The following is a 26,229-nucleotide window of genomic DNA, read 5'->3' on the forward strand; positions in this document are numbered from 1 at the left end:
AGTATTAACGCATACTTCATGCCACACACGTCGGTTTGGAACCCGCCATCAGTGATGTAAGTTCAGATGCACTGTAGCATATCATCTAAAAGAAGAACAAATGGACAGACCAACATCTCCACCATCTGCCCCGGCAGGGGCGCTCCATTAGGACACATTCTGGTCTGTTTCCTAATGAGTCTCTAGCTCCCGTGGAGCCTCCGTATGCAATGCCTGCCCACCAGGGCGCTTTGAGGTTCATGGCAAAGGCACCAACAGCCATTCCAGACCGCTCCAGACCAACAGCCGTTCCAGACGTCGGCCTTGGGCACACTCCCTCCCAACAAGGAGTGCTTTGTCTGTTACAGAGGCAGATATCAGTGAAGTTGCCCTCACAGAGCAGCATCTGTTTATTTGCTGAAGGTAAGTCCAGCTGTTCCCGACAATTCCCAAGGCCAAACAGAAAAGCGCACCACAAACGGGAACGGAAATCCTCTCTGCATGGACGTCAGAGTTGCCCCTCCAGCGTGGACTGCCTTCTCCTTAGAAGTCTTCATTACTTCAGGGCAGCGAATTTGGGGAACAGCTAATTTTACCTGACTCTAAGCAAAGAGACATGGAATTTTGGCCTAAAATAAGCAGCTACTGGAAGCCTCTCCCCTGCCCGAGTCTGGAAGGCGCAAAGCCACAGGTTTGCGTGCAGCTGTCCCCCGACCCCACGAGGAGGCCACGCAGACAGATACGGGAGGCGGGAGTCCACTCCTGGAAAGAAACTTGGTCCTTGAAGACAAAGTCAAGCCTGGAAGCAATCCAGCTGGAAACCCAATCCACCATGGAATCTACAGTTAGATGAACTAGAAAATCCTCTTTGGTGTAAGCCTGTCTGAGCTGGGTCTTCTGTCGTCAGCAAAGGAACGCATTCTGACACACAGATGTCACGCCACAACTCTGTGTGGCTGGTTCTCCAGGCCCAGGGAGGCTGGTCTGAACGTTCCAGAAATCCTGGCTTGCTTATCCCCTTTCTCTGATCAACTGCACATAACATCTTTCAATTAAACGTGAGGGCAAGATTAGGGCTATTACGAATCCTGCATTTCTAAGAAAGGAACTTACTAGTCTAGAGCGACTGTTACCGGTGGGACGAAGGAAGCCACAGAGATGTGAAGTGACTTGATCGTCACTGGCTGGAAATGTGGCGGAAACCCAGGCCCTCCCTCCTCCCCACTGCCGGGCAGCTTACCACGCACCAAGACCTCAGCCCAGCCAGACTTCTGGGAAAGGAACACTAAGCAGGACTAGAAATACACATCATCCGTGACACTTATTAAGATCCGGGCTTTCAAAGCAGCCCTGCTGATGAAAGTATTTTTAAAAGTCTATGCTATAAATACGTGAGTCAAGGGAGCCTTGGAAATCTCTCCTGACACTGGTTCGAATAATATCAGGTTTGCCCTGAAATGCTGTCATGAGGTTTCCCAGAGGCTCATGTGATGTAAGCAGAGGTTGGATGCTGTCACACCCTCCAAATGACACTTAGGCATCTTATCGTCTTCATGACGGCACATGAGGGAAGAGAAATGGGATATGTAAAAGTACAATAAAACAAAACCAGCATTTTTTTCAGCCCATAATATCCATGTGAGTTGAGCAGTCTTACGTCTTTACAGGTTTTTTAATGAAGACTACATCACTAACTCCGTTTTATACAATCAACCAGCCCAAAACAGCAGCGTATCTGTTATCCAGCAGTTACAAAGGCTACTGAGTAGTAATCTCCTTTTCAAAAAACAAATAAACATCGAAACCCAAACTGAGAAATAATCAAGGAAAGAAATTCTCCTTTCCGTACTAATTTAGGAAGTAAAAAGTTAGTTTCTTTTCAAGCCTAGAAGAGAGAACCAGGCACACATGAAACTACTTTTACCTGCTCAGACTGAAATAAAAGGTTAACACTTTCAGGCTAACAGTCAAAGCCTTTCATTCATTCGTCAATGAACTTTCAAGAACCAATCAGCTGAACAGTCCCCTAAGCTAGGAACCTTTCACCACTCTTTGGAAAGTGGTGTGCATTCTCCTACTAGAAGAGTATATCCATGCTTATTGGATACGTCTAAATTTATGTCTTTGATAGCTGATATATTTTAATTCAAACTGTGAAGTAACATATGCTTTGTCAGTGCTAAATAAAGAATATGATGCCCTGGCTGGTGGCACACTGCATAGAGCATCATCCAGGAGCACCAAGGTCACCACTCCGATCCTGAGGCTGCTGGCTCAATCCTGAGGTCACGGCTTCCAGCCCTAGTCAGGGCACATATGTGAAGTGATCAATGGGTTCACAACTAAGTGGAATGAGTTAAAGCTTCTATTTCCCCTCCTCCTCTCAAAAAAAAATATAACTATTAGAGACTTTCTCTTTTAAAATTTCTACTTAGTATTATTTCCCAAATAACAATATAAGGTTAAAATTGCTCTCGGTATGCCATCTAAGATAAGGTCATCTAAGATAGGACCGATGTATTTTAAGAGAAAAAGTAATGTGTAGAGAGTTTATTTTGGTTGCTATTACAATCTGTGGCATCTGTTAGTAAAAAGTTCATATAGCACTGAATATAGAAAAAAAGTTATGTCTCTCTTACAGTAGAAGGTAAAAGAGCACGTCTAAATTTATAAAGGAAAAATAAATTTACGAAGTAAAAATACGTGTTAGTGATGTTAGTCAAAGATCAACTACAGTTGAGATGGCAATTTTATGTGCTTGCAATGGAAATTTTATAAGTAAGATCTGAACAAGTAACATAACGAGAGCAGAAATCGCCATAATCATTCTCCTTTGTATTCCCAATTAGGACACCTTCTATAGTGTCTTCACTCTAATTGGTATTCGACAAGTATTTGCACAATGAATGATGAAAAAAATGATAAACAGCTATTCTGTCTCCTGGGAATTCAATGCACTACTTTCTTTTAAATTTAATTAATCTTCAACATCCTTATAAAATAGCCAAAGGGGGGAAGTGTGTTCACAGTACATCTGAAATTGATGGCATCTGTGAGAAGGACCAAACATTGTCCTCAAGTAAATAAATTATGCACCCTCCAGCAAGGACCAAGGTATTTAAATCATTTCTGAGGTGAACGGCTTTCAATTTGAGTTCTGATGTGCTCACCACCGGAACTCCCTTCAGTCTCTTTGGGGTCTGTCCCTGGGACTGAGTTCTGCAGCTCATCTGAGCTCTCTACCATCCCAAGGCTTCTAAAATTCCTTTCAGTCCCTTCCCCTCCTAACCCACCAGTCTGGGACCAAGTTTTCTCCAGGTCAGCCCTGGTTTAAAGCATCCCACCTTGCTTTCCCCAAGCATACTCATACTTAATCAGACCGCAGGTTCAACTATTAACTCAGGAAGCAGGGGGAAAAAAAGTTATCATACTTGTATATGTAAGAGATCACAGAAAAACAGGTTACTAACATTTGGAGATAGCATACCTGCCCTCTGTTCACCTCTGCTGATACACAGCTTAGTAGTTACGTGACTGAATCCAATCCTCACTATTCACGAGGACGCTCTATGAATTGGGAAGTCTGACACAACCTGTGTGTGACCTAATTTTGAAAATTTAAAATAGTAGAAACCCTCTAGGCTTAGTTTCGTACAGGAACAATTAAAAGGGCCCAAGCAAGCACAGATTATCTGTCCTGTGGGACCCCAGTAATGGTTTTTAACTTAAAACATCTGATATTCAAAATGCCAGACTTCTCAGTCCCATGGTAACAAGGTGGTGGTCGCATCGAACACCACTCTGAACTTTTACTCTCCAGAAGGTAGAATTAGTATCATTAACACCTGAACCAAAAATATTAAGTGACTATAAATAAACCCAAAGTTTTCATTAAAGTTTACTTTAGTAAAATGTTACTTTCATATTCTTGGTAGAAAATCTTTTTTGTTCATATTCAAATCCAGTGAACAACTTATAAGCAAAGATAATGCTTCAAATGTTAGCCATCCCTTTCCCCCATCAATACATTCAATTTTGCTCAGCTCAGACCTCAGAGAAGTAGAAAATGTCCTGATACTTGGGAAAACAAGTTTCTAACGGCATAGCCTTCAAATTCCAACCATCTACACACACACTGCCATCTGCTAACATGACTAACGGGTACCACGTGCAACATTTATACTGTTCGTAGCCAAAGCTCTAAGTCAGAGGATATGGACTAAATAACCATAAAATTAAGCACAGAAGAAAACAAAATATACAAAATTGTCTTAAACCATTCAAAAAATATGTCACAAGGCCAGGTCCACAGGTCCTCTCAGGTCCCACAACAGAGTCTGTGCCATGTTATACAGGGGTTCTAACATTGGTCGTTTGGTTTCCGATGACATCAAACCAGACAAGAAGAACACAGGAGGGTGTGGGAGACAGAGCACTGGAGGGTGAAGGCTAGAACATCCCTCCACCACGTCACAGCAGGCCCTGGGACATCCCAGCTCCCTTGAATGATCACACGAAAGGGTCCCCTTCTTTATTGTTTACTTTGCCCTTCCACTTGGACGCGTAGAGAACTTCAGGTGGAAAAAAGGAAACTGTTGTGATTCTGGAGTTTCCTCTACAACTTCAAAGCAGGAACTCTATTTTGGATTAATTGGTCCACAACTAACTGGAGTTAAATTTTACATGAAGCTCTTAAACAGAGTTTAGGGCTATGAGAAGAAAGGGTCTATAGCTTGACTTGGGGCGGGGGGGTGGGGGGGTGAACACACAGCCTGGTGCACAGAAGAGTTGGTGCAGAATTGTGCGCCTGAAGCCTGTATAATTTTGTTAACCAATGTCACCCCAATAAATCCAACTTAAAAAAAAAAGAATAAAGAATCTGTAAATTTGCTGCTCTAGATATCAAGGAGCAATTTTTGCCATCTCTTCTCATTAGCTTCCCAACATGAATCACTCTCATTTTAAGTAAACAGAGCCTAAAAGATGCTTAAACTTTTTTTTTTAATAAATTAAAAATAGTGAAAGGTGGCTATCCACATCCAGGATGATTAAATGACCTTTGCCTCATAGTTCAGCGACCAACAGACTTTCAAGAATGAGTGAACTGGACTCAAAGCCAAACTCAAATGCTTAAGACCAAAACAGTTTACAGATATTAGAGAAACAAACCTTAATTGCTCAACAGTATTTTACTGAAAAAATTCTTTTCGATGAAACAACATATTTAAATTCTTATTTAAATTTTTAAGAAAAAGTTACATTTTCTATTGGCATCAGAAACATTTACAATTCATCAATTCCTGTATGTGTGGTAATACATACTTTCTCATTGGAACTAAAACTCACTTATGTCCTATTATTAGGAAAGTTATCTATGTAAATTAAGAAAAGTAAGGGCTATCCTTTGCATGTATAAAAGAAGATAAATTCAGCATTTTATAAAATCTTGCTTGTCTGTTTGGAAAGCAATGCACGGCTTTTATGAAAATCAGCCATGCCCTCGGGTCCTAATAAAGAATACAGGGCCAATGGATTTCTGCCAGAGAGGTCAAGACTTTACTTTCTGATTTAGATCTGACTGGTGCTCTCCCTCCCGGACCATTCACCTTCCTCCTTCTCCCCTTCTCACCCCACCCCACCAGGCGTCTTGTCCTTGCCCTTCTCTCTCTCCTGAGCTCTAAGGGACCCAGGGGACTTGCAACCAGAGGAGCAGTGGGCAGCTCGTCCTGGGCTCAGCCCCCTCCCCCTGCCCTGAATCTGTCTCCAAAGCGCCCTTTCCTCTTTCTTCCTGGGAGGTCAAAACATTCTTCCCTTACTTGCTGCAAGGAAGTAAACAAACAAATAAATCTGATCTGATCGCTCCACTCTGTCCCCTCACCACATGGCTTCCAGCACGGGGTGGAGACTAACACTTCAACAGGGGAAGCTGGAGTTACCGGCACACGAAAGGCCTATAATAGTAAGTCGTGCTTTATGAGACAGTGATGCTTTTCTTTGCCAAGTGTAAAGAAAACTTTCAGGGGGGAGAAAAATCAACTGATTTATCTGTCATTTAGTATTTCCTCAAAAATAACCAGTTTCTCCCAAGTTAACTGTGATAACAGCTGCTCTGTTAAAACTGTAGATATGTGCATATAAACTATACAGTGTAGGCAGATATGCACACACAGAGACAAACAGACACAGAGGGAATGGAGGAGCAGAGACACACGGATGGCATACAGACCTCCCTGTCCATTCGCCTTCCCCGTTTCCCACTTCACCGCAACTACTGGAGCAACTGCCACCGCCCCAGCATCACTGTGAGCCAGGCGGGCAGGCATGGGGACTCGGAGGGTGTGGGAGGGGAGGGGGGAGGCCAGAGAAACACCACCACAGGGCACCGGCCAAGGAAACGGGCAGCGAGGCCGCAAGCCTAAGGACAAAGGCCGTCCCAAAACGCCCTGTCCTGCAGAAGCTTCCCCTTTATGACACTGCTTAACAATAACTTCAATGATCAAACATAGGCCTTAATTAAAAGTGTAAATGTTCAGGCAACCGAGGGGGTTAGGTTGCATCAAGTGTCAGGTCACCTCTCCCTCCCAACGCCTTGCCCAGATCTCTCTGACTCTGAGGCGAGGCAGAGGACTTAGCACAACTATGGCGAAGGCCGACTGGGAGGGCAGTTCAGAATCAGGACTTGGAAATACCTCTTTATCCCCTATCAGTTGCTCCTTTCAACTAATGCTCGGTAAGTCTTTGTTGAGTTACTTAATTTTCTTAATATTAAAACTCATGTTTTATTTATGTGTCTAAAATATATCGTAGTACCTCCCCCACCTTATCTGCAATTTTAGTTACCAGTGATCCAGCATGGTCTGAAAATATTAAACGGAAAATAAAGACTACCTAAGCTTTAGATCAGAGGTCCCCAAACTTTTTACACAGGGGGCCAGTTCACTGTCCCTCAGACCGTTGGAGGGCTGCCACATACAGTGCTCCTCTCACTGACCACCAATGAAAGAGGTGCCCCTTCCGGGAATACGGCGGGGGGAGGGGGGGGCGGATAAATGGCCTCAGGGGTCCACATGCGGCCTGCGAGCCGTAGTTTGGGGACGCCTGCTTTAGATGGTGCACCATTCTGTGAAGTGTGATGACATCCCATGCTGTCCTGCCAGGGACACGAAACACCCCTTCTTCCAACGTCCCCACACCATGTCCCCTCCGCACTTGTTAGTCACTATCAGTTAGCAGATCAGCTGCTACAGGACCTCAGTGTCTGTGTTCAAGCCATGCTGATTTTACTTAATCAGGGCCCCAAAGCACAGTAGAAGTGGTCTCGGCAATTCAGATATGCTAAAGAGGGTTCATCAAGTGCTTCCTTTAAGTAGAAAGGTTAAGGTTCTTGACTTAGTAAGGAACAGAAAACTGGACGCTGAGGTTACTAAGATCTACCCTAAGAACAAATCTTGTCTCCATGAAACCGTGAAGGAAAAAAGAAGCCTGTGCTAGTTTTGCTGCTGCACCTCAAAAACGTACATGTAGGAAGAAACAGCATGTATAGGGTTGGCTACTATCCACGGTTCCGACGTCCAATGTGGGTTCTGGGACATACCCCCTTGAAGATAAGGAGCAACCGCTATCAATGAATGTCCCAACCACAACACAGGAGGCGCTGTGACATCTATCTGCCCGGGTCAGCAGAGATTGAGAATTTAGATGAATCCAGAGAATCTTCGATTTTCACTATTATACAACTCAACTTAAGAAAGGGAAAACAGACAAGTTGAAGCAAAGAAGAAATATAGATCAAACCCCATCGTTTTTCAAATTAAAAGTAAAAAATCTTAACTGTTCTAAAGTTACAGGTGAAGATCAGGAACCCAGGACACGGGGGAGGACAGGACACCCAGTGCCCCTGGAATGCTGTGGTGATCCCCAGGCCAAAAGTGACTCTGGGGACTCTCCTGACTAAAAGTAACAAAGGCTCACACTTTGCACCCTGTGACACTGAAAAAAGAAAAAAAGAATAGCATTCAATTTGCAAGAATGAATTCATGCTATGGCTTCTTTTTTTTTATCTTTGTGTACATTTAACATAGTTTTTATTAGAAGCTGTTACTCGACGACAGTGCATCTTGTAAATTAATTTTTTTTAATTGAGAAAGATTTGTGCAGTATTTCCAAATCAATCAGGGCAGTGTCCTACATGAAACAAAAAAGAAAGAAAAAACAATAAAACAAGAGTGGGGGCGTTTATTTTCTCTTACTCAGCTTGCTCATGGGGTTCAGACTCGGAGCGAGCATCAGACTGGCGCTGTGAATAATGACGTCAAGCACTGCCTTACCCGTCAGGCTGTGCAGGACAGTCAGCAGGTGCAGGGACAGATGAACTCAGGCCTTGGTTGCACAAACCCCGCCCATTCCCAAGAAAGGCCTGTCTTCTAGGCTAACCTTTGGCCAGTTCCCAGGCAACGAGCTCTGAGCCCTTAGACTACTCAGCCTGATGATTTGTACACCCAAGGTCCTGGGCCATGCAGCACCCATTTGCTAAGAGAGCTTATGCTAACAAAGGTGATTTACAGTGAACACCTGTTTTTGCTCTGTGAGGCCAGAGCCTAAGGAGTTGAGTTTGGTCACAAAGGTGCAGCAGGTGTGTGTAATGGTCCCCTAATAAAAACCCTGGACACCAAGGCTCATGTGAGCGTCCCTGGCTGGCAACTTTGCACACATCGTCCCTCGTCCCTGCTGCAAAATGAAATGCATCCGTGTGATTCTGACTGACGAGACTCTTGGAAACGTGTGTCTGGTTTCTCCTGGACTTTGCCTCATGAGCCTTTGCCTTTTGTTGACTTTAATCTGTATTCTTTCGTTATACCAATAAATATGAGTTTCCTCAGTCTTGTGAGTCCTGTTCCAGAGCCAATGAGCCCAAGAGTAGCCGTCTTCAGGACTCCCTTCCAAGTACACAATTTCACAGATGACAAAACCGAGACTCAGGAAGGTGAAACCCATTAACTGGTTGGTTAAAAGGTATTGGAACCAATCTGTCCCTTCTGCTATACCATGCAGTAATGCCACAGGTTGGAAAGGACTCTTAACATAATCGTATAAATCAGTAGTAGTCAACCTGGTCCCTACCAACCACTAGTGGGCATTCCAGCTTTCATGGTGGGCAGTAGCAGAGCAACCAAAGTAAAAATAAAAAGATTTAACTATAGTAAGTTGTTTTAAAAAGATTTATTCTACCAAACTTAGCAAAAATCTGACATAAAGCACTTGGTAATTATTATTATATGCTTTAACTTGCTGTAACTCTGCTTTGTAAATTTTATAAAGTAAAGTTACTTCTCTACTTTATAAATCACCATTACTGTGGAACCAGTGGGTGGTTAGAAAATTTTACTACTGACAGAAATACAAAAGTGGGCAATAGGTATAAAAAGGTTGACTACCCCTGATATAAATGAACCAACATTTGCAGTATGTCCTTTGAAAAATATCAAGTGCAGTTTCGTAAACCCTGAAAACTAGTGTATAATCAATCCTGTAAATACAGACCAACTTCTAGGCATTAAGAATTTTATGTAGCTCTGTGGTAGTTCTAAAAGGTGTACTGTGGTATCAGAAGTTTTTAAAATTATACATTGTACCTGGCTTACTGACCCCTCCCCACCTTAAAAAATAACTTCCAGGGTAACTCAATTCTCAATGATTCCCTGTGTGTGTGTGTGTGTGTGTGTGTGTGTGTGTGTGCACGCGCACACACACACACACACACTGGAGAATAGATATTTATTCCTTAAAATCTCCATATATAGTTTAAAACGTAACCTTTGTATGTTTAGAGAAAAAAGTTAACATGCACTGTAACTTCGATTTCTGCAGATGTGTGCATGTAAGTACATGTGAAAGACAGAAATGTCTCAAATTCATGTTTTATGTTTAGGCTCATTGTTCAGCCACAGAAATATCTGAAGGCACCAACTCCTGTTGGTTTTATATGAAAAGTTCATGGGCATTAAATATTGTGTTTCTGTAGTGATGAGGAAATTAGTAGGCACAGAATTTTTGTAAGTTATTGGTATTTCTTGAAATATTAAATAATTATTTTAGGTCCCGTTTTATCATCTATATTTGAATAAGATTGATGAATTTCTAATTTTAAATTGTGGCGGCTTCTTCTATGTAATGAGGTACATGCTAATTCCAAATATAGATTACCCATTCCAGTTTTATGCCACAGCAGCTTAAAATTTTTTTTTCAATTACAGCTGACATACAATAATAGTATATTAGTTTCAAGTGTACAGTATACTGATTAGACTTTTCTACACCTTCAGAAGTGATCAACCCAGTAAGTCTGGTACCCAGCAGACACTCTCCATAGTGATTACAATATTGCTGCCCATTTTCCTTATGCTGGGCTTTACCTCCCCATGACTGTTTTCGTGACTGGCAATCTGCACACCTTAACCCCTTCACCTTTTTACCCACTCCCCAACCTCCTTCTCATCTGGCAACCATCAGTGTGTTCCAGGGCACTGTTATTTAAGAAGTCCTTAAACTTTCTATAAAGCAGAATCTTTATCGAGAGGTTGAAAAAGTCTTGGTAAGCACCTGCCTTTTTTTTTTCCTGGCTGTCTTTTTTTAACAGGCTATCTTCTCTAGAGCAGTTTTAGGCTGGCAGCAAAACTGAACAGAACGCACAGAGGTTCCCACATCCCCCTACCCTCACACATGCACAGCTTTCCCCATGATCAACAGCACCCCCCACAGGAGCCGGACATTTGTGACTAATGATGAGCCTACATCCACATGCCATTATCACCAAGAGTCCACAGTGTATCTCACTTACGGTTCCCTCTCCGTGGTGTACATTCCATGGATTTGAACAAATGTGTAATGACATGTGTCCACCCAGTAGAGTATCGCACAAAATAGCTCCAGTTCCCTAAAACTCCTCTGCACTCTGCCTATTCATCCCTCCCTTCTCCCTAAACCTTGGCAACCACTGACCATTTAACTTTCTCTATAGATTCGCCTCTTCCAGAATGTCATATAGCTGGAATCATACAGTATGTACGGTTGGCTTCTTTCACTTAGTAATACGCACTTAAGGTTCTTCCAGGTCTTTTCACGGCCTGATGGTTCATTCCTTTATTAACACTGGATAACATTCTGTGGTCCGGATGTACCACAGCTAATTTATCCGTTCACCTTCTGGAGGACATCTTGGTTGTTTCCAGGTTTTGGCAATTGTGAGTAAAACTGCTATAAACATTATGTGCAGATTTTTTGTGGACGTAAGTTTTCAAGGGCTTTGGGTAAATACCAAGGAGCGTGATTGCTGGAACAAAGAGGGTAAGAGTATGTTTTGTCTTGTTAAGAAGCTGCCAAAACTGTCTACACATTGCATTCCTAGCAGCAGTGAAGGAGCAAGCATTCCTGTTGCTCCACATCCTCACCAGCACTTGCTGTTGTCAGAGTTCCAGTTTTGGCCATTCTGATAGATGTGTAGTGTTAAGATTTCAAAGTACATTTGAAATATGTAGCATTTCCCAGAATGTATCCCAAAGGCTGGAAATGGCAACCTTTCTCTGTTTTAAAAAAAACTTTTGTGCAACTACTGCCCTAAGTAGATTGTTCCCTGCTAATTGCCTTCAGCAAGAAAGGGTTTGTGTACACCTACACATCAAGGATTAAGGATACTGCAAATTTTAAATAAATGACATAGGAAGTCAACACAAAAAGCTCATATTAAATCAAACTAATAATAACTTTTAAAAAATCAAGTTTGAATTTTTTCTTGGCCCCAAGTTTCATCACTTTGGGGCACAATTCAACCAAGAACATGCAACCCCCATTGAGAAATCACTTAATTGAAAATCACTTGAAATCACCATTCTAGACTGATTTTCTCATAAAGATCGACTGCTCTAAAGAGAATCAAGAAAGAATTTGGCTCACAGTGACTTATTCAAAGTTCTTAGTTCACTAAAAGTGAATTTGACCATTCACTGAGAAATCCTCTCAAACTCTCCAGTAATAATAATGTAATGACTACTTATAGCCGGAGGGCCCTTTTTTTGGCTGCATATCTAGCTGTGGTGCATTTTAACGAGAAATGATGGCTGACCAGCTTTTATCTCTGAAGCAGATTTTAGCATTCTGCTTAGGTCTTCCACATGCCAATGTCTAAGACTTTGTACTCAAGATCAATGACATGGTTACGTACAGACTGACAAATGTAGTATTCAAAATCACAAATCCACTCAGTTAAGATTTTGCACACCGGCCCTAGCTGGTTGGCTCAGTAGTAGAGTGTTGGCCGGGCATATGGACATCCCAGGTTCAACTTCCAGTCAGGGCACACAGGAAAAGTGACCATCTAACTTCTCCAGCCCTCCCCCTCTGCCTTCTCTATCTCTCTCTTCCCCTTCCACAGCCATGATTTGTCTGGAGCAAGTTGGCCCCTGGTGCTGAGGATGGCTCCATGGCCTCACCTCAGGCACTAAACTAGCTCGGTTGCTGAGCAACGGAGCAATGGACCCAGATGGGCAGAGCATCACCTGGTTGGGGGCTTGCCAAGTGGATCCTGGTCGGGGCAAAAGCGGGAGTCTGTCTCTCTGCCTTCCCGCTTCTCATTTAAAGAAAAACAAAAAGATTTTGCACACTGACTTCCAAACAAGATTCTAGAATATGCTAGATTCTTAATTATGTGGGTGGTTCCACTGGTTCCCCTGAACCACAAAAGCTATGAAGTGTTCATATTGGAATATGTCAACTGTTGACATAAATCATTTTGAAGACCTACCTACCCTGTGTCCACAGGTACCCTTTAAAAGCAGAGGTTCTCCAAAAAACTAAAAAGCAGAGGCTTTCCTGCTCCATTTCTGTTACCTAGGTAACATGTGACTTCCTTTTGTTTAAACACCAGCGCTGCCCAAACATGGGGCTGTTTACTTCCTGACCAATGTTGAAAAGAATTCTGAGAAATATTTTAAAACTCCTTCAGTAAGTTTCTCATTTTGCTCACTGGGAGGAAAATGATTTCACAAAAATAGATTCCCTTGCTGTTTTTCTAAACGTACTTTATCAAAGAAATGAAACGTTCAGATAAGTCCAGGTTTCCTTCAGCATGCACAAACTTCTCCCAAAATTACACTCCATCAAAGACTGCTCCCTAAGAAGCTAGACTGTAGTCCAAGGGACGGCATTTTCAGAGGACGTAATGAGTGTTCCTGCTACAAGAATCATTCTCTGTCTCTAAGGCTTCTTTGTGAGGCTGATTTCTAATCATTGCAAGAGGACCTGTTAACCTCAGGGCTTTGATGAATAAGCATCATTGAGAGCCCTTATCATGAACGAACACAACCCCACAGAGCAGAGAACGAGAGACCCAGAGAAATACATCCTCGCGTAGAGACGTGAGTGGCAGGAACTGCCAAATGCCTCTAACTGAAGCTGTTCTTGTCATGAAGTAAGTCCTATAAAAATTACTGAAAATAAATTCTTCGGGGCTCAATGTGGATCGGCAGTCTCCACTTCCATTACAGTGTCCCTGTTTACTCAGAAACTATTCTTAATGAATAAGACTCGGAGTTTGCCAAAGTGTTTTCCACAAAACAACTCTCAAGATGTTCCAGCTCTGTAATCAAATAAGTCTGAGAACCCCTGAGTACTTCATTCAGCTCTTGGATGTGCACAATGCCCACTGAGATATAAAAGGTTCTTCAAAGCCAACCCTTAACATTGTTTAATATTGTTTAAGCATTTACCAGATATATTTGGTCACATACCTAACGTCTAATTAAATAGTCTGAGAAAAGCTACCACATAATATAGGAAAGACATTACTGTCATTTAAGGATACTAAGAAATACTCACTATAGTCCAGTCACTCTGCTAGGAAATAGAGTTCAAGTCTTTAAACTGGAAATCTGATTCAATTTTTGCAACCTTTTTAAAAAAGATTTTATTTATTGGTTTTAGAGAAAGGAGAGAGGGAAAGAGAAAAGGAGAATGGAGTGAGAATCATCAATTCGTAGCAGTTGCTTCTTCTTTGTGCCTTGACCGGGCAAGCCCAGGGTTTCGAACTTGGCGACGTCAGCATTCCAGGTTGATGCTCCATCCACTGCGCCACCACAGGTCAGGCAATGTGACCTTTTATTATCTGACTTATTTCTTCTTTTACACAGCTCTGTCAGTAACAGTATTTTTGTTTGTTTTTTGCCAATTCTGTCTGAACTGTTTTTATTCCTAGAGGAAAGCCTAACAAATGTATAGTAGCTCCAGCAGTCTCTGGCTCAATGCTGTACTTTGAATACAAAAATATTCTCTACATGATTTTGAATAACAACCGATACTTGCTTTTTAAGTGGAACAATGATGAAAATCCAAATAACCACAGCACTCGAGGTGGCTGACAAATCCTAGGAACACTGTCAGACCATTAGGAAATGCAATTTAGATTTCAAAATGTTCAGAAAGAGACCATCTTGGGGGAGGTCAGTGAGCAGCTCACTGGTCTACTAATTTCTGTCCAGGGAAAATTGATCTGGCTGCACAAAGGTTTAAGTGGAAGTCTCCCTTTTAAATTTAACACCAGCAGATCCATCACCTTCCATTTAATACACTAAGGAGGTGTCAGCCACAAACTAGGATGCCACTGAAAGGCAAACTGCACTCCAGATTTACTGTTGCTATTCCACAATGGATTGGGTCTATGCCCGCAGAGAACAGGTTGACCAGCACTGCAAAAGTGGGTGGTTTTTATAAAAAGGTTCGCCATCATGGGTCTATGCACATCCTTGCTCCCTCAGATTTCACTGTCTTATTCTCACCTTGTTCTAGTCATCATCTCACTTACCCCTGGCCTCGAGCATCCATCCATCACAGATTTCCACGGAGACGCCATTTGTGGTCAAAGGAAAGTTTAAAACGAACCAGCCTTTATGATCATAAAACCATGATCTTGATATCCAAAACCAAGTGGGTGATGCAACACAGATGTTGTAAATGAACCTTGAACTGCTGTGTGTGCCTAATGTACTGAATTATACAAACTGCTGCTGAGCAGAGAGAGGAGGAGGTCAGTACACAAAGAACAGTTGAGCTGGTGTTGGGAAGTCTGAAAAACAGAAATCCAAAAGGTGGAGAAGGTGCCTCTTGAAAGCCAAAAATAAGGGCGTGAATCTGAGCCGGAGAAAATGGTGGCCGCCCCTGAAGACTTCTGAGCAGATAAATGCTGTGATTACATTCATGCTGAAAGAGTTCAAGGACAAATAAACTGACAGGTGAGAAACTGTTAATCAAGAATTGAGCCCTGGCTGGTTGGCTCAGCAGTAGAGCATTGGCCTGGTGTGTAGATGTCCCAGGTCTGATTCCCTTCCAGGGTACAAAGAAGCACCCATCTGCTTCTCCACCCTTCCCCCTCTCCTTTCTCTCTGTCTCTCTCTTCCCCTCCCACAGCCAAGGTTCCATGGGAGCAAAGTTGACCTGGGTGCTGAGGATGGCTCCAGGCCTCTGCCTCAGGTGCTAGAATGGCTCCAGCTGCAGCAGAGCGACACCCCAGAGGGGCCAAGCATCGCCCCCTGATGGGCATGCCGAGTGGATCCTAGTAGGGCACATGCGGGAGTCTGTCGTTCTGCCGGCCCCTGATTCTCAATCCCGGAAAATACAAAAAAAAAAAAAGAATTGAAAGACACTGGGTTACAGTGAGTAACCTCAGTCAAGTGTCGACAGAAGGAGGGATGGAGAGGCCAACAATGACTTCAACTGGCTCAGGTGATGAAATCCTCACTAGAGAAATGCTGGGAAGAGAGGCTTCTTTTAAAGAGAAAGGGATGGGATGTTATAATGCATCCGGCACTTAAGCAAGAAGACTGAACAGAAAACCTAAATTACGTCACAATAAAACCAAATGACAAACAGTATAAATGAAAGCAGTACTTCTAATTAGTCTTTCATGGGATGCATGGAAATGAAATTTCAGACATTTAGAGAATACAAAGAAAAAAAAGAAAGATCAGATCTCAATAACTTGACTAAAATGTCATACCAAGTCTGAGGCAGCCCCCTTAAAGCAAGATGGACCCATTATGGCTCCGTCTTTCCCAAAGCAAAGCTGTGCAAAGAATTACTAAACACTTTTAGGACCAAGGAAATTTCACCGTTTCTCTTTTTTAATACCTCAGAAAAAATGATGGGGAATTGAAACAGCTTGGCCCAATATTTGCATAAGAACTGTGCAGCCAATGTACACAACTTTCCGACTACAGTGCTGGGCCCTGGGCTCAGGGCACAGCAGGTTTTCAGCAGGGTCCTGGCTGACGCCCACTTGCCACCCCTCCCCACCCCCAAACATCCCCAACTGCTCCAGTTCAACCAGTGCCCCTCAGGGCTCACAGACACACTCTTTCCCTGCTCGCAATTACTTCTTAACAACGCTGAGTTCCTTAAATCAGTGGTCCCCAACTTTTTTGGGGCCACAGACCAGTTTAATGTCAGAAAATATTTTCATGAACCGGCCTTTAGGGTCGGACGGATAAATGCACAAAATAAAATTATGCGACTGGCGTAAAAACTGTGGTATTTTAAAATATACTTGTCGAACTTAGGAGACAAGTGTCAAGAGTGAGTCTTAGACGGATATAACAGAGGGAATCTGGTCATTTTTAAAAAATAAAACATCGTTCAGACTTAAATATAAATAAAACGGAAATAATGTAAGTTATTTATTCTTTCTCTGCGGACTGGTACCAAATGGCCCACGGACCGCTACTGGTCCGCGGCCCGGGGGTTGGGGACCACTGCCTTAAATTACACGAACCCCCACCCCCAGGGTCTGTAGCTATGAAATGCGAAATAGCTGACAAAATACCTCCTCATCTTTGTGGCCAATGCAGGATGTCAGGTAGGCACCGAGGAGGGCAGAGAGGATGCCCAATACACAGGATTGGTGGTATTATCTTAATCCAAGAAATAAACGGTCTAAACACTTTGTCAATAGTGAAGCTTCCATAGAGATATACTTGTGTCAGATGTGGTGGTTATTTTAGGTCCATGGTTTTAAAACTCATCTGACAACGAAGGCTTTTTCAAAGAAAACTGTCTATAGAACAGAAAAGACCAACGAAACTGTAACTGGGAGAGGGGCAGGAGAGAAAGCCCCCGCCCCTCACTCTGCTCGTCCCCACACGCTCCCTTCTACCAGCGGCCCCTCCTTCCAGGCAGGGCCCCAGCGCTCCAACGAACATGCTTTTTTTTTTTTTTTTTTTTTTTTTACTTTAATTCATTATTTTGGATAATAATTGATATAACAAAATTATAATGAACAAGTCCCCATTGCCAAGGGGAACAGGTTAATTTTTAATTTAAAAAAAAAAACAACTGATCCATTTTTTTCATTCTGAAACTTTTAAGACCTCTTGAGCGTTTCCATCGCCTATTTCCAGACTCCTAGAATGAATAAGTCATTCTTTCAGGATGAAAACTGAGGTGATGGGACAACCTATCCACCCCTCATGTCTCCTACTCCTTCAGGCGTGGCTGCTCCTTCCTAAGAAAGTCACAAGAAGACAAATGTACTCTGGAAGTCAAGTACACTGTTTCTCCCTAGGGCACCCCATGAGTAAGGAATTACGCACTGGGGGGGGGGGGAAGCACAGGTGGGTTAGCCCTCCCCCTAGAAAACCTAATTGATCACCAAAGTGCTGCTGATTTTTTTAAAAGTGAATTAAATACTGTTAAGAGTCCTAACTCTCGTCTGACCAGGCGGTGGAGCAGTGGATAGAGTGTCTGACTGGGACACAGAGGACCCAGGTTCGAAACCCCGAGGTCGCCAGCTTGAGTGCGGGCTCATCTGGTTTGAGCAAGGCTCACCAACTTGAGCCCAAGGTCGCTGGCTTGAGCAAGGGTCACTAGCTCTGCTGTACCACCCCCGCCCCCCCGCCCCCGCTGTCAGGGCACATATGAGAAGGCAATCAATGAACAACTAAGGTGCTGCAACGAAGAATTGATGCTTCTCATCTCTCTCCCTGCTGGTCTGGTCTGTCTCTATCTGTCCCTCTCTATCTCTGTCTCACACACACACACACACACACACACACACACACACAGTCCAAAATCTCCAGTGTGCCCTAGTCCCTATAGCTCCCTATTATTCTGCACAATTGCATTATCTGTCTCCAGGAATCATTTAAGTATGTGACCCAGAGAACAAGGCTTGTAACTTGACTAGGCAACTTCTGTCCCTCTGAAGTCATGTCACTAGACTGGGGGCTTTCGGAAGCCTGAGTATCTCTGTACCTGGTCATTTTGACTAAGGAGTTGCTTCTCGTCTGCCCGAAGACCTTTTGGCATGCATTTAGTAATTCAGTCAACAGCTATTTATTGAGAAAATACACTGTACTCGGCACAGAACGAGGGGCTGGGGAAGCTGCACTGAACGAGACAAACCGTGCCTCCAAGAGGCTCACCTTAAGACCGATACTAAGTGCACAGGTGATAACAATACATTGTGACATCGTGGTCTCAGCATACCCTGACAGAACTATGCCGGGGAACGGATGGCAGAATATGGTCCTCAGAGGGGGGATTTGGCTCATTGAAGACCCGGACAATGCAGGCTGACCAGGAGTGGGGGGGGGGGGGGGGCGTCGAGTGTACATGGCTGTTCCAGGCAGCACATGCAAAGGCCCAGGGGAAGGAGCAGGTGGCAAATTTCAGTTGGCACATCCAAAACATGAGGGCCTATAGAGTAATATTATTGTATCAAAGTCTATGCTCTAGGACATTCACGTAAACAAAACTCCTAAAACAAGGGGTGCACTTTCAAAGATGCCATTCTACCCACCACCATGTGAAAGGCTTTCTTTTCATATAATCAAGGGGGCACCTAGGTGGACAACTCAAAACATCTACCCAGTATTAAATTCCTAATGTATTTATTAATCATTTCTAATATAAATATTGGCTTTCTTATGCAGCCACATCCCTTGACTGGAAAGACTCTGAATTTAATCAATATGTCTTTATTCTCATGGCAATTCTAAAAGAAAGACCTTGTGAAAACCATGAGGTCTCGAAAGAATACAATACAGTCTTTGGGCACAGAGCTTACTTACATGCATGCAGACAGAAAAAAATTCTGAAGCGCAAACTCTACTATATCAGCAGAAGGTGGAGGAATCATCACCGTAGTTCCTCTCTTTTTCTAATTCTTTTTACAATAAAAAAGTACTCTTCGTGTATTTATAAAACCTGCATTGTGTCGTCACAGACCTTTCCCTGCTGGAAGCCCAGATCCGGTGTTCCTGCGAGGGTTGGAGAGAGACTGGGGGTTCCCCTTGTTCTCCTTGTCTCTGGTAAGCACTAGGCCCGGAACCTCCACCCGTCTTCCCAGCCCCTCGGTAGCTGTCACCACCCACTAAAACCCTGTTCTTCCTTCCGTCGTTAACTGCATATCTGACTGCAAGTGAGACAGGTGCAACACCAGAACCCCTAACCTTTGGGTCTTCCGGAGTTGACTTACAGTGACAAGGGACAAAAAAACGAGGCAGGAGATGACCAGCAGGACAGAGTACAGGGAAGAAACAACTCTTGCATAAATGTACAAATTGTGTCCAGTCTAGGACCCTAGTTGATAGTTCCTGGTACACCTCTGGAATTAGGAGGAGGCCCTGGGCCGAAGCCTACAGCAGGTCCTCACCTCCCAGCAGCCGTGGAGTTAATCCAAAGGGTCCAGGACTCAGAGGTGTTATAAGGACCACGGCTAAAATGAATTCCATCTTGCTGGACATAAACAAGCTTTCAAGCATCAGTAGATGGTATTAATAATCAGATTCCTAACATGGAATACTTCCTTTCTTATTGTTCCTTAATCAAAAGACACAAAAACTACCTCTCTCAAGTAAGTCAGCATCAGTCTAACTGTGGAGGTTGGAATGCCTTCATGCTCAGAGCCTGGCAACACTCATGTGGAGAAATGAGCACAGGTCTCAGGTGAGACAGAACAGGTGACACGAGGCAACTTTATCATTTAAGTCGACTGGAGCATGCGTGTTTAACTCTCTGAGCCTCAGCGTGCATATCCCAAGGTGAGAATAACAGTGATTCCATGAACCTTCTCGTTCAGGAAAACTCGCCTTCCACCTGACTATCTGCTCTCCCCCTCCCCCACCCCTCACCTAAAGTCAGAATAACAACTGTTAACAGGCACACTGTCCCTCTGAGGACCTCCAAATGAAAGGCCAATTTACCAGGTCACCAGCTGGCCTGACACAGTCACCTCTTGGCATTTCCTCTTAAACCACAAAAACACAAAAGATTACAAGTAAAAAAGGACTCTAATATTACTTCATTTTTTGAATAGGAATATGTAAGTTCAACCTTTGCCTTTAGAACAAAGTGTAACTCAATCCCTGGAGTGTCAGAAAGGAAAGGGTAATATTAAGTTTGATCTACAACTTGAAAATTATTCTTGAACTAGGTTCTCAATGGTTCAGATGAAATGATAGTTAAATATAATTCAAAATAATCATGTAACATTTTCTCCGCGAAATTCCTTGAATAGTGAAGTCTAACTGATCTGAAATGACACTATTAATTGAATATTTTAAGTTGATAAGCACATTAAATAAAGAGAACAAGATTATTTTAATTTCAAATGCTCCATTTACACGTAGCAATGAGAAATACATAATACCAGAGTCTAATGTGATTAAAATAAGATATTTTTCTTTATATTTTTACTTTCAGGAAAAAAAAGTCTGCTATTAACCACAAGCCCTTAAAGGGATTATCATTAAAGGGATTACTACCACCATAGTAAAACAACCTTGTATATGGTATTGTTTTCTAGAACAAGCTTCTGAGAAGACAAAGCAATGAGGTCAACAACTGTACCAATATTTTTCTTCTGTAACAAGCCTTCCACCTTAGAGAAGCACAGGTTCCAGATATTTAAATCAGGGACAAAAGAAAAACACTGTCCCTTAATAGGATTACACAGAAAAGTAAACATCTCTTACTTTAAAAGCAACCAGGGTCCTTGTTCCGACAGTGAAAACTGTGTTATCTCAATGAGTTAATTATTCATCCCAGCCTGGGGCCTTGCTTCTGGAGGCCCTCCTACCTTCTCCACCTCTTCTTGCTTTGTTAACAACACTAGTTCAATAATTTGCTGATAAAGGATCTCACTGCAGTATCTTCTAAGAGATCGTAAAGAGATTAAGGGTACAGTTCACCCTCGGTCATTGTACAGATACTTAAACTGAGGCCAAAAGAACTCAGACATCATATTGAAAATAATAAAGCTAGTGAGTTCAAAAGCATGCCCAGGGTTTTCTCAGTCTACATAGCTCACTAGATTAACAACTGTAAAACAAGCAGCCCAAGCAGATGCTGACCTGCTCACACAGGGAATGCCTTCCATACAAGGCATCTAATAGGCATACTGGTCACTGCACTTCACCCATACTGAGTGCTTTTTTACAGATGGAAGGTTAAGACCCTCCACCAGCAAAAAACATTAGGACTTGCTGAAGGTTCAGATGGTGGTTAACATTTTTTAGCAATAAAGTATTTTTTTATTTAAATATATTGTTTTTAGATATAATGCTATTGCACACTTAACAGACACTATAGTATAAACATAACTTTCAGATGCAGTGGAAAACCAAAATATTCGTGTAATTCGCTTTATTGCGACATTCACTTTATTTTTGGTGATTTGAGACCAAACCCACAATATCTCAGAGGTATGCCTGTATTTTAACTGTTAAAATAATCCAAGAAGATATATTAGTCATACATCAACGTCCTCTGAATAGTATGTATGCGTAGGAGCAGTGTTAATCTAGTTACATCTTCTCTAATTTAATTATTCTTTTTATTCATAATTACAAAAATGATGGTAAATTAAGAACCACTATAATTTTATTCCCTCCCAATGGGAACACACAACATGATACATTTTCGACTAGTAAATCAAGTCACCATTCCAATCTTGAGGCTTAGACTAACTATCTTTAAGGGAAACCCAATAACTTTTAACTACAGCTCTTTGGAGATGTAGACTGCAGCATAGATCCTTAAGCATTTTAAAGATCTGCATTCATTCCAAGCTTTTTAAAAATCTATTTACAGAAGAAATCTTTTTTTTGTGATTTATATGTTCATCAATGTTTCCATTAGCTAAGAGATATTCTGGAATGTGATCAAATGATGCTAAACACCGGATCCTCAAAGCAAGGCGAAATCTCTGACTGATCTCATATGTGGTCACTGCTCTTTTAAGCCACTGTGTCCCCAAAGGGCTAACAGGGAGAAAATCCTAACTTAACAAGTGAAGGCAGCGAGGCACTTTTTAATAGCTGCCTTTCATTAGAATTCTATCTCCTACACACACAATTGGGCTCTGACTTCTTTTTCACTGTCAACAATTTAGTATTAACACACCCATTTGTCCTTCCCCCTCAAGAAAGAAGCAATAGGCTCCAACTATACGTAACTTCCAAAGGCTTTCCTACAACCTTATGTGAAAACCAAACACTCCTAAAAAAAAAGTATGGAAAATTGGCAGACTGCAGGTTTATGTCAACCTTTAGAAAACATGGAACAGCAACTGACCGGGAAAACCATCACTTGTGATCCAACTACTGTGTGTGCGACTCTCTTCTGTCTTTTATGCATGTCGCTACACACGCAGCGTGCCAGTTTCGCACCCGCCTGATTGTATCAGCCCCATCCAGTCCCATCCAGCGCCCGGAGAGCAAGCGGCTGCCACCAAGGGCTCCACCGCGCAGAGTGCAGAGTTCTGCTCAGTGCCACTGGCCTGATCCCAGGGACGCTTAAATCAAACGTCTTTATTTCCCCTCAGCTATTGAAAACCGAAGACCTCAAGGAGCGTTGGGGATGTGGTCAGAGGACAGCAACAATATAACCAAAAGAAAAAAAAAGCAAAAAAAAAAGGAAAAACAGCACCCAACACGGAACACACCAAGAACAAAGGAAACACAAGCTTGTGAACAGGAAATGAAGCAACTCGAGACACAGAAATACCTTCTGGGGCCGCCCACGTAGGTGAAGGTAAAGGTGGAGTCCGAGTATCTAAAATCTGAAACAGAAAGTCGTGTGAGGCGCTGGTCCCGGGGTGGATTTCCAGCAGAGTCCGGGCTGGGGCCCCCAGCGGGCTAGCCAGCGGTCCGGCTCCGCGCACGGCCGGGGTTGGAGCGCTGCGGGGACCCCCCTGCCGGCGCAAGGGGATGCCCCGGCCGAGGCCGCGAGAGGCCGCACCCCCCACCCCGCCGCAACAAGTGCCGGGTGCCATGACAACGGCGGGGATTGCTTAGTCGGGTGGCCGGAAGTGGCCCCCGCGAACTCTAGGCGGCGAAAACCCTCTCTAGGGGGAGCAAAATGGACGCGAGGCGACCGCCAGGAAGGGGAGATGGGCGACTCGGGCACCCCGGGCACCCCTCTTGCCAGGCAACGCACTGCCAGGCGGAGGGGACCGGACGGAGCTGCAGGAGCCGACACCGGCCCAGCGTCGCTGCTCAGCCCATTGCGCAAACCCACGGGGTCCCGCCCGCCCCGCTCGGCAGCTACTGCTGAAACCCCGGAGGCGGCTAGGACGCTCCGGACACCAACAGGGGGCTAAAAATACTACGAAGGCCCCTGCCCGGCCCACCCACGACCTGCCCCCCCACAGCTGCAGGCTGCCCCAGACTGGGGCGTGGGAGTGGGGGGAGACTGGCTGGCGCACCCCCTCCCCCTTTTGGCTCCCGTTCTCGCTGCAGCGCTGTTGCCAAACGAACCCCAGAACGGGGACGTGCGACCCAGCCCCAGTCCCGGCCACACACGTCGCGGTCAGCAAACTGGGCAGCTGGGCGGCCGGGGAGCTGGCGCGGCGTCCGCGGCTTGGAGAGGCGAGAACTCACCTGCAAACAGGCAGTCCTTCTCGGCTCTGGACTTCTGGATCACGACGTCGATATCCTTCTGAATTCGCTCTTGCCTTGAACACATCCCCATGAAATCAACCCCTGGAAAAGAAGCAGCCGCTATTTCCACCCACCCCACCCCCTCGCACGCTTCCAGCTTGCGTAAATACTCAGTTAAAAATGAAACCTCTGGCCGAGGCAGGGGCTGAAGGCGAAGTGGCTTCGGAAGTGCTCCTGGGTGAGGGAGGAGGCGGCAGGGGAGGGGGCGGGGGAGGGGGATCGGCTGTGCATTCCCAGATGTGACCGCCCAGCTGCCGCTCGCCGCCGCTGGATTCCAATTTCCTCTCTCTCGACAATGGATGCTGATGACACCGAGTCTCACTTTCTCCCTCCCCTGCCCGGAGCGAGGGCCGTGGGGGCCCGGGGTGCAGGCAGCGGCCGGAGAGCGAGCAGCAGCGAGGCGGCGGGCGCCGGCGAGGGGCTAGCCCCGCTCCGCCTCCCGCGCGCACGCCCCCCGAGGCCCGCACGCCGGCCTGCACTCCCGCGCACACGCGCGCCAGCGGGCGGCGGCGACGCCGAGGCTGCTGCAGCGCCGCCCGCCGCAGACCCTCCCGCGCCCGCCGCCCCGCCGCCTGTCACCCGGGCGCAGGCCGGATCCCCCACCCAGGCCGGCGGCGCGCGGGGCTCAGCGGCAGTGTAGGTAGTGAATGCGCCCTGAGGCTCCCTGCCTCCTCACCTCCCCCCCCACCCCCCCACCACCACCACTTTATGAATTCCTCTCCACTTTCGGAATTGTGAGTCAGAAGGAAAACCCAAACCGGAGTGGCCGGAAGGGGGGAAGAATAAAGAAAAATCTTTTAAAATGGAAAATAAATAAATAAAACGAACAAATCTCTCCTTGTTGCCACATCAGGCAAAATGGAACAAGCCCTGAAATGACTCCAGACAAACGCCCTCCAGGGCCCACGCTGCCCGAGGCTTTTTCTCCCTGCTGAAGCAGTTCAGCCCCCTCGGGGTACCTTTTGGGAAACGCAGACCCCTTTCAGGAACGTCCTTCACGTTGAGACCCTCGCCATCTCTTCCCTCCTAGGTATTTTTGCCCATACAAAATTGGCAGAATCAAGTGGCTAGGGTCAGGGGCTCCAGAAAAGAGGGAGAGCTGTTTGGCTTGTTTTAAAAGGCCACCCCTGTGCCAGTCAGTCAAGGGGAAAGCTCCTACAATCCTCCTGTCTCGCTGAGAAATGAGCTGTTATTACTCTGAGCCTCCCTTGCCATTCTGCCTGAGGGCACCTCCGACTGATGTAGGTGCCCTATGCCTCAGAACAAGCCTCCAGGGACACCTTTCTTACTGATCTGTGCTCTGCTGAGAAGAATCCCCTGGACAGAGCACATCTAGTTCAGTTTTGCATTTCCAGGGCCTGGTGCAGTGCCTGGAATATATGAGTGAAGTGGGAATGAGGCTGACTGCACGCATGGCAGTGCCTGGCAGCCCCCTTCATGGGTACCCCAGTTTCAGTCAGCTCTTTTATCTGCATTAAGTGTCCCAGAGTCATCAAACAGGCTCAGACCCTTCATCCGTCCAGTTCAGATCTGACAGTGGCAACATGATATTTAGGAGAATGAGAAAAGATTGACATCCCTGATGGATTCTTAAGATTCTAGAGAGACAAAAGCAAGGCAAGATTATATGCTCCAATTCGTTCATCTGGCAGAAAAAGAAACATGACATTGTTTGTTGTACAGTCTCCAGCAGAGCACGTGGATTGTGAAGTTCACTCCAGAGAGGTCCCTCTGGGCACAGGGACCTGCAGGCTCTGACCTGGTACAGTCACGGTCCCAATACCTCTGCTCAGGCTCTCCTGAAAAGCCTCCTGTCTAGGGCTGGGCTGGTTCAAGTCCTTCCTGGTATGCTGCTCAGGCACCAAAAGCATTTTCTTCTCTTCCACACTGCCCTGAATGTCATGCAGACTTCCTTCCTCCATTCTGTACTCCAACTTCTCCAAAAAGCTTGAACTATCATCAAGTCATGAGAATGTATCTTACAGTTGTCCATCCACAAAGCTTGCATTCTTGAAGCAGATCCCTCACTACAAATAAATCTGAAATCGTTTTAAAGCCCTCGAGTGCTTTTCTGTCTTGATCACCTCGTGGTTTACTACCCTTTCAAATAGGCCTCCCAGCATTTGTCCTATATTGGGTTTGTGTTTTTTTTTCCCAAGCTTCCCTGGGCTGCCCTGTCTTTGTTAAACAAAGCTAACCTCACTCTGTTTGTGCCCTCAAGGTGTGATACATTTACGTATTTAAAAAAAATTTTAAGCTAAGATAAAAA

General features: G+C 44.6%; 1 protein-coding gene across 3 annotated transcripts in view; it reads right to left on the bottom strand.

Moving 5' to 3' along the window:
• The window catches only part of PARP8 (poly(ADP-ribose) polymerase family member 8), a 168,861-nt gene extending 142,867 nt beyond the window's left edge, over nt 1-25,994 (bottom strand). Inside the window, exons 1-3 of one of the 3 annotated variants that reach the window (XM_066377907.1) lie at nt 24,920-25,994; nt 23,901-24,002; nt 23,026-23,080 (exon numbers count right to left, since the gene is read on the bottom strand). In XM_066377907.1, coding sequence (XP_066234004.1) covers nt 23,026-23,080; nt 23,901-23,991 — 146 coding nt within the window. In that variant the 5' untranslated portion in view covers nt 23,992-24,002; nt 24,920-25,994. The other 2 variants (XM_066377924.1, XM_066377897.1) reach the window with 2 other exon arrangements.
• Between the last annotated feature and the right edge of the window lie 235 nt (nt 25,995-26,229).

Source organism: Saccopteryx leptura, chromosome 1, assembly GCF_036850995.1.
Source record: "Saccopteryx leptura isolate mSacLep1 chromosome 1, mSacLep1_pri_phased_curated, whole genome shotgun sequence".
In the NCBI taxonomy this organism is placed as follows: Eukaryota; Metazoa; Chordata; class Mammalia; order Chiroptera; family Emballonuridae; genus Saccopteryx; species Saccopteryx leptura.